Source organism: Otolemur garnettii, unplaced genomic scaffold (assembly GCF_000181295.1).
Source record: "Otolemur garnettii isolate 467f Iridium unplaced genomic scaffold, OtoGar3 scaffold00020, whole genome shotgun sequence".
Classification (NCBI taxonomy): domain Eukaryota; kingdom Metazoa; phylum Chordata; class Mammalia; order Primates; family Galagidae; genus Otolemur; species Otolemur garnettii.
This window is the reverse complement of record NW_003852415.1, coordinates 19979860-19989041: the sequence shown is the minus strand read 5'-3', so window position 1 is coordinate 19989041 and position 9182 is coordinate 19979860. Positions and strand designations below refer to the sequence as shown.

Below are 9182 nucleotides of genomic sequence, written 5' to 3'. Positions count from 1 at the left end.
GTGGCTGGTGCCTTAGGCGCTTGAGCCACAGGTGCCGAGCCAGGATTATAGTTAACCATTTACTCACTAAACTGATAATTAGAAAGCTTTAAAAGGCAAGAATTTTTCTTTGATAAAGACTCAGTTTTTTAGGCAACTAAATTATTACAATTTACAAATGAGAGACATTTTATGAAACATAATATTGATACAGGATTTTTTTCAACTAGAGCTAAACAGGAAAGCTTTATTTTTCAGGCTCAGGTAAGCTTAGAAATTAGATTTTTATTTCTAGGCACAAACACATCACAGGTCATACCCTTTGAGCTTTAGTAAGGTTATGAATAAAGCAGTTCTAAACATTTGGAAGGCTTCACTCTGAGTAGGGAGTATACATCCTGATTTTTTCTGGATAAAAACTACAAAGACCTAATAACCCTGCCTAAGGTGTGGGACTGTATTTATTCATTTGTTAGAATACCCATTCAGTTTGTAAAGTTATGTTTTCATTTACAAATGAGGCAATTTATTAACCCAGTATTATTTGTTTTAATGTTTTTTATTGGCAGCTGTCGCCTGTCTGGCAATTCTGTTCAGATCTCTCTGTCCCTGAGGTGTCAATTTGCAGCCCCCTATCTTGGTCTTTTTCCACCATTTTTAGCCCCTTGGCGACTCTGGTGGGATTGAGGTGGATAGACTGGCCGATGATGGTCCCAGGAGGGGAGATAGAGACAGTGGGTGGGAAAGCCAGTTATCGTTAGATAGGGGAAAGAATACTGATGATAACAAAAAGGAATCAGGCAAACGTTAAACAGAAAAAGGAGGGGTCCAAAAGTTCAGTGACCATGGGGCATCAAAGAGTTAGGGGGATACCAAGCCTAATACCAATAATAAAAATGAAGAGACCAATGACTGCCAGGCCAAAGAGGCACCAGACGGTGAGAGGTGTAGAATACATAAGAGTAAGTAAGTGAGCAAGGTAGTTTCAGAAGGGGTAAAGTTTTGAAGGGTCCCTTGAAATAAAAGATCTGCAATACACTCACAAATGTTTTCAAGACTGTTTGTTTCAAGCCAAGACCAATCTTCTAATAAACACTGAACAAATGTTGTAAAAAGGCAAGACAGGCACAGGCCCTGACGTAAATAATGCCTAATAGTCTACATTTATTTTCAAACTCTTGTATTCTTAGAATTAGAACCAGAACATATTTTTATCTACTTTTAACAGGCCTGTGGGTGATTAAACACCCCAGGGGTTGATTGGACTCCCACTTTTATTTTAATTGCATTTCTGGTGGTGGGTGTTAACACACATTTCTGGGAGTCCCTGACAGGACAGTAGGGCTGTAGTTCCCACTGGTGGGGTCATTCTTTCCGAGAGTTTCTGACAAGTTAATGGCCTGGCAACCTGGAGTCCCTGTTTAAAGTTCCTATCTTATTGGCCTTCTCTTGGAGGTTCTTAAGAGTTTTACAATAAATGACTTTAACAGTTACATGTTTTTATAGCAATTCATAACAAATAAGCATAACTAAAATACTATTAATAGTTAAGTAATGTTTGTAGACACCAGTTAAAAATAGATGTTAAAATGGCTTACCTCTGTGGCCCCTTTTTAGGGGCCCTGGGATGTTTTCAGGGGGTGCCTCCCCTCAAAGGGATTACAGCCTGGCCCCCTCAGAGACCACCTGAAGATCAGCAGAATATATACTAACCAGAGTGATGTCAGGTTGCTATTTTAAAAAGTAAAGAGGAATTTTTTTTTTTTAGTCTCAAATGAGTAATTGACCTTGAATTTTCTGCTGAGAGCTGGCACCTTATCTCAAAGCTATTTGTAACTTAGCAACTACAGTTTTTTAGTAGGTTTAATAAACTTTGTATTAATTCTTTAATTGCTGGAAAGAGAGGATTTTAACATAAGGGGGTTATTTGTACTACAGTGTCAAAATGAAATGAAGAAGTATAAAAGGGCCATGTAAGGAACATAGAAACTAGTTAACACAGCATGCTGTCAAACAGACTAAGATTCTAGAACAAAACTATACAGTAAAAGTTTGATTTCTACCTGGAAAGCAATGTTGAAGTTCAGCAGCTGCCCCCTAGGTGAAAAGCAGCTCTTGTGACTCAGCCACAATCAGTGGCTGTAGTCCAAGTTAAAATAGATTGTATATTGTCACGTTGACAGACAAGAACACAAATGTTGAACTTGAGCTCACAAATTGAAGGTGTACCGGGAAGTAAATAATATATAGAAACAAAAGTGATGCCCAGTTTCAAGGATAGTGAACAGTTTACCAGGAAAAAGAGGAAAGAAAACAGAGACTTACTTCTCCTGGATTGAAATCTAAGAGAGTTCTTTAAAGGAACTTTAAAGGGATACTGAATAAAGCACTGGAATTGATAAGTTAAATACAATCTTGACTAACAGGTGTTACACAATTTACTAATATATAAAGGGATGAATGTAGGGAACAAAAACCTACCAAGGACTCTTTCTGTTCCTTTTTAGACAAAGACTGCAGCAAGGGTTGATTTGGCTGCAGCTTGCTCTTTATGATAGTTTTCCCAGATTTTCATTTCACCGGACCATTTAAACCACAACTTTTTTTCTTGGCACAGCCTCTACTTTTTACCCACCCCCACCCCAACCCCACCCCACCCCCGCATGATTTGTAGACTCAAATTAATATTTGCCAAGTAGGTGCCTGCTTCTTAAAGTTGAAAATCTGAAATTTTTAGTTTCTCTTTGTTAAGCTGGTTAGTTTTACTTATAGAAAATATGCACTTTCTTACTGTTGTTTTTGGTGAATTTGGCTGAAATTAAAAAGTTACTGAGAGCGCATTTTCAAAAATTACTCTGTCTTATTTTGAACAAATTACTAAGTGGACAAAAAGACTACAATACAAATATTATAAAAAACAGATTAACCAATAAAGTAAAATGACAAGTGGACGTGACAGAAAACACAAATGGAATTCAACAGGTAGAAATTAGTCAGACACGGAGTTACATTTAACTCTTTCACTCATTCACGTCTACAAAACTCAAAACATACAAAAGACACACAAACTAGAGCCAGCACAGTTGACTGCAAAAAACTAAGACAACGCAATAAAAGACTGCAATTTACCAGAACAGGACTAGCCTGCAAATCCAAACAGTTTAAAAAGACCGCTAATATCGAAACAGTCGAATAAGGACCTCTAATCATGACAACACAAAACAAACAACTCAAATCTATACCAGAGAGACGGGGACGTCTCCCACTGCCTCGGGAACAGGCGTCTCAAGCCACGTCTAGCCTAGCCTAGCCTACTGTTTTCCCAGATTCTCTAGAGACCCAGACAGACTTACTGAATTGGAAAATTTAGGAACCTGTGCCCAAAATTCCACATGCCTGAGAGCTTTCAGGGCAGAGAAACTTCTTTGAGGCCTTCACCTGGAGCTGTCGGGTGGAGGTAGGCCAGGTTGGGGGGGGGGGGCGGGTTGCCTTATCTCACTAGGGCCTCCAAATGTGGTATCCTCCATGACCTGAAAAGATAGAGTTAGACCCCCCACTTAGATGTAATTAATTGGTAGTTTATTTTACCTGCTGCAGAGGCTGCTGCTTCAAGAGGCAGTCAGCAGCCAAGTAGGGGGGTGAGTTGCCTTTTATAGGTTTTGTGCAAGCATATTACAGAAGCCAAACATGGCTGGTTAAGGGGAAGTTACAGCTCAGGTAGTCATGGATACAGCAATGGTTACAGTAATGTAACAATAATTAATACAGCTTTGGTTGACAATGGATACCTCTTGTATCACAATGGTTATAGTTATACAACAGTAATTAATCAAGTCTCCCCACAATGGTTATAGTTATACAACAGTAATTAATCAAGTCTCCCCGAGTTTTCCACCATTGTTCATCTACTGAGCAAGCCTTGGTGAGTTTTCCACCATTGTTCATCTACTGAGAACTCAGGGGTTTTGTGAAACTTGGGACTTTTCTTCCTTGTTCTGAAGCTTGTTCTTGGCAACCCTAGGGGGAAGGAGGGGGCCTGGGAATGTGGCTGGGAAGGCCTGTAGGGCAGGGGAATGGGAGAAGGCAGGGGGACCTGGGGGGAACAGGAGCTTACAACACTGAAGTCCTCTGTCTTTTTCTCTTTTAGCCACCCCCAGCATTCTTTGCCTAAAGCAGAGCCCTAGGGGATTTCAGGACATGGAAGAGGGATCCAGATGAAGTTTCTGGGCCTCAGGCCTCCTGAGGGGCCTGAGCCACTGACCAATGCCCAATCCCCTATGCTTATCCTTCATTTTCTCCACAGGGGCTGCTGGACTTTCCACATCATCCAATATCCTCCTGGGTGCCACTGGATCAGTTTTGGGGGCCTGGTTGGGGAAATCAAATGAGGAACCTTCTTCTCAAGATGAACCTGAAGCTGAAGAAGACCAGCCAAGAGAAAATGTACCCCAAGATGAACCTCCAAAACCCCCCAATCAAGTCTAACAAAAACGAGAAATAAAGATCACATGCAGGTGCACCTCCCTGTCTTTGCGTTTTGCAGCTCTGGTTGGGGAGTTCTGAGCTACAGGTTGAAGGCCTCCCTGCTCTCCCAGCCTGCCTTGTGGTGGAGGGTCAGAGGGAGGTAGGAGGTTGACCAAGCACAGCATCAGCAGGAAGCAGGCTTGGGATCCCAGACTTGCCAGGGGTGGGTTCTCTAGCCTGGAGCCGTTCATGGGCCTCAGTTTCCCCTTCATTCATTGTTGAGGTTACAGGTTCCTGTTGGGTGGAATGAGTAAAGTGTAGCCAGGATACATGGTGAGCCACTGACCCCAGAGCCCTCTGTCCCTTCCTAATTAATGGCAATACCCCTCCAGGATGATGCATAAGTCACCTACTGACTTTTTTTCCTTCTGGTTCATAAGAAGACAGCCCTGACTGGTTCCTAGGGAAAAACTAGATTCCCAAACCCTCTCGCAGCTAGATGTACTCAGGGGGCTGTCCAGTGAGAGGGGAGCAGAAACAAGGCATATACTCTCTGGGCATGTAATTAAAGGGAGTGCCTGGGCCCTCCTTTGCCCCCTTATTTTTTTTCCCATGGCTCTGCTGCAGGCAGGAGTGTCTGTTACACTGGTTGTTGATATTAGCACCTCAAGGAAGACAGAACAACAAGACTGCAGCAGCCTGGGTCTTCTAGAGCAGAGCCACCACTCCAGCTGGGACTTTGAGATGACAGAGTTTCAGAAACGCATTTCTCTTGTGTAAGCCAAGAGGGTTTTCTTTTACTGCAAACAAACGTGCGTTCTCCTGAATATAGTAGGGAGTCTTTTGATTGCAAGCAATAGAAGAATTAACCAAACAAACATGGTCATTTTGACTGCTGTTCCAGCTCAGAGACATCACTAAAATATCAGTCAAGGATTAAAGAATGGCATAAATCCATGGACAAACAGAAAGAAGTGAGATGACAGTAACAAAATTTTAGGAGCCAGAAAAGACATGGACAGGTGGTTCCACTTAGCAGCTCCAAGAAAGCTGAGTCTGGTGTCAGGAAGGAGAAGAGAAAGAGGCAACTTTGCCCATAGGACCTCCAAAGGCTTGGTCAGCAGAGTGGCATGCACTCTGGTGGTGAGTGGTGAGGTAGACTGACAGCAAGTGGGCTGGCTGGAAGTCTATTGAAGAAGCAGACAGACCCAGGGAATCTCTTCTCAGTAGACCACTAGAAATTTATTTCTGGAGAGCTTGGGTCTCTGGACCAAGGAGGCACCAGGTAAGACTTAGAAAGCAGAAGTTTTATACTGAAAATAAGAGTCTGTATAACAATTATTGAGACCCTGAACCTTTATCAGTAGACACCCAGAATGCTGGCGGCCAGGCTATAAAATACAAGACAGGGATTGTAGTGAATTCTTATACTTTTATGTTCCCTTGGCATCCATTTGAATCTAAGCTAGACTTTCTCATACAGAACCAGGAGTTGGTCACCTTGACAGTTTCCAATTCTCTGCTACTTCCCACTCCTTCAAAATGGTTGTTCCAAATATCTGATTTATGCACCTGCCTCCTGGTGACCACCCCTCTGTGAAGCAGCTGTGTACAACCTGTCTGAGATACCACCTGTGGTCCCCATATTCCACATGGACTGTGCAGATGTGTCACGGTGCACCTGTACTCACCCTGACAGCTGTACAGCTTCATCGCTGCCTTCTCCACCCTCCCCCCAGGAGATTCAAGGATCCAAGGAGGGGACCAAAGTGGCTGCTCTGAGTTTGTGTAAACCAGTGGGCATGGAAAGGGATGCCAACCTGCAGGAAGTGTAGTGGCATGTAGGGATGACGGTGGAGGTGTGGTGACTGCCATAGCACCTGCACTGGTGGAGGGAAGAAAAGGCCTCCTGTGTCCTGGAACCCTGCCTTCTGTCTTGATTGCCCCTACCTACCAATCTCTGAGAAACCTCTGGCGCACTCTAAATATTCCCAGAGCCATCCTAAACATTCTAGAACAAGGGGCTCAAAATGTAACATTTACAAAATACATACTGTGACCAAGCCATTGCCCATGATTCATCACAGAAAATTCCCACACTATTTTAAAAAGGGGGATGCTACCAGCCCTATTTTGTAGGTGTTGTTAAAAGAACTTGTGAGAAATGATCTGAAGGACCTAACTCCTGCTGCTGTGGAAGATGGGTGTCCATTCATAGACTGAGAACGGCCTGCTTTGTGGCTTAGTTTCTGTAAACTTGCAGCCTTATCCTGGCCCTCTGCCCGCTAGCTCTCTCCCAGCTGCCTCCTTGAGCAGCCAGCCTGTGTTCAGGGAGATAAATTCACTTTCACACTCATTCAAATCATTTCAAACTGATGAAGAGACTTGGAGGTGGGAGTGGGGGCAGAGTAGTTCAATAGTTTTAACCATTTTGAGGCCACTCTTGGCCAAACTCTCTTGAATGTTCTTGGTAATAGGAATTTACTACTGGAAAGGATAACTGAGAAGAAACATTTAAGAACTGAAATTGAGCCAGGCTTTCCTTGACAAAGAAGAGGCAGGGTCCACAGCTTTGAGAGATTTACCCCACTGCCTTGCCACATGGCAGTGTCCTGGGTGGCAGAGTTGGGGTCCAGCCCCAAAGCTGAGCTGTGTTCTCCATTTGGATTCTGGCCACTCAGGGGCCATCCGGGGTGCTGAGCAGGTGGAACACTGCACAGAAATGGTGAAGCTTTCTGTCTGAGCCTTACTCTGAGGGAAGGAGATGGATGAGGCCTGAACAAAGCCATGTGTCAGGAACAACTTCTTGGCTCAGGCTTAGTCCCAAGTAGGGACAGAGAACAGGACAGGAAGCTGTCTTCGTTGAGAACCCACGACAAGGATTTCAATGCAAGCGTAATTGGGAGATGACCTAGGGAAGGGAGAGCAGCCAAGAGGGGGCCTCTTAATGAGTGAACTTGCACTGTAAGCAACCGAGGCTGAATCCTGCTACGGCCCTCAGGCGAGAGTGAGGAACAGGCCAGAGTTGTTCCACCTGACATTGACGTTGGTGTTCATGCCCCAACTCTCATTTATCATTGGTTGAGGGTTGTTCTGGGAGGCATCAACACCCCAGCGCCTCCCACCTTGTTGGGGGCGAGGCTCTGGGAGGGAGAGTCACGGGTGCTGGAAGTAGGGCATAGCAGTAGGGACTGGGAGAGCGGGTGCAGGGGGTGGGGACAAGGCTCCCACAGTGCTGCACATGCACGGGGCACACCAGATAAAAGGCACTCGTGCTGGGAAAGAGCTCCGTCCTACCTATTATGGGAGCAAATCTTGACCGGGAGCAAAGGCCAAGGGCAGAACTGGAGGTGTCCAGTCCCAGGAGGCCTTCCCTTGCCCAGGACACTGTGGCGAGGGACCCCTGCTGACCAGAGAAGAAACTGACCAAGGAGAGAGGAATTAGCGGTTCGATTCTTTCCCACCAGAGGGCGCCAAAGACAGAGATCGCAGCAGCACTACAGTGAATCTTTGGTTACCGACCTACAGCAAGCTCAGCGCTGTTAAGTGTATTAAGTATTTGAATCCACACAACAACCATGAAGAGTTGCCATTACCCCATTTTCACAGACGAGCCGATGAATCTTGAGGAGGTTCTCTGCCACCTCCCCACGTGGTCCTCCCAAGGGCCATTTTCCCGGGAGGCTAATGCGCTCCTCTCTGGAGCCTTCTGCATCCTGTCTTCTTTTCCTGCTACCCAGAGCTCCACCCGAGCACCGCATCCACTGACTCCTCGTACAGGGATCTCCACACCTTGGCTTGGATTCCTCTTGGCTGGATTTGACCGGGTTCCTTCAAGACAACGAACGTCCAGTCCCTCCCTCTCTAAGGCCTCCCTGCAATCCTGGGCAATGCAGCCTTCCCCACCCTGCTGAGCACACATAGTCCCAGCCTTTCCTTGGCCATTCTCTTCTCGCTGTAGAATGGGTAGCTCCGGAAAGTCCTGGCTAGGCGATTGGCACATACAGGCCTAGGAATCTCACTCATACCCTAGTCCCCTTAGGCTCCTAGAGAGGACCCAAGCAAAGCCAAAACACCCTCTAGCCCCATGGTGGAAACTCCATGAGGACAGAGGCTGGGTGGCATTAACCAATGTCTCACAGCACTTAGCAGATGAAAGGACATTCAACACATATTTTTTCAATGAATTCTTTTTAAAGCCATCTTTTCCAAGGAACCCAAGCCCTCTCTCCTACAGATTACATGTGGGTGAACGGGGCTGATAGTCATGAGACTTATTTTGCAGCACAGTGAGACTCTATCTCAAAAAAGAAAGGAAATAAAGAAGGGAAGGGAAGGGGGGGCAGAAAGGGGAGGGGAGGGGGAAGGGAGAGGAGGGGTGGGGATAAAAAGCACTTAACTCCAAGGTGATTGTGTTAGGAGGTAAAGCTTTGGGGAGGTGATTAAATCAGTGAGTCAGGAACAGAAGGGGACACAGCACACTTCTGCCACACCCCGCACTGTCTTTGGGGGGAAAAAGCAGGAATTTAGATTTTTGAGAGTAGAATGTATCTGAAGATTTCTTAGGTAGTTTCAATACAATAAAATGTTGGCTTTCATTAGAAAATAATGTATAGGCTCGGCGCTTATAGCTCAACCAGCTAAGGCGCCAGCCACGTACACCTAAGGTGGAGGGTTCGAATCCCCAGCCCGGACCCGCCAAACAACAATGATGGCTGCAACCAAAAAAAAAAATAGCC

The 9182-nt window shown here is 45.3% G+C and overlaps 1 protein-coding gene across 1 annotated transcript in view; it reads left to right on the top strand.

The window, feature by feature from the left end:
• Positions 1 to 4498, top strand: part of LOC100941238 (interferon alpha-inducible protein 27-like protein 2) — a 9597-nt gene extending 5099 nt beyond the window's left edge. Inside the window, exon 4 of the mRNA XM_003787082.3 lies at positions 4283 to 4498. Within this exon, the coding sequence (XP_003787130.1) occupies positions 4283 to 4464 (182 nt within the window). The 3' untranslated portion in view covers positions 4465 to 4498. The remainder of the gene's footprint in view (positions 1 to 4282) is intronic.
• The last annotated feature ends 4684 nt before the right edge of the window (positions 4499 to 9182 follow it).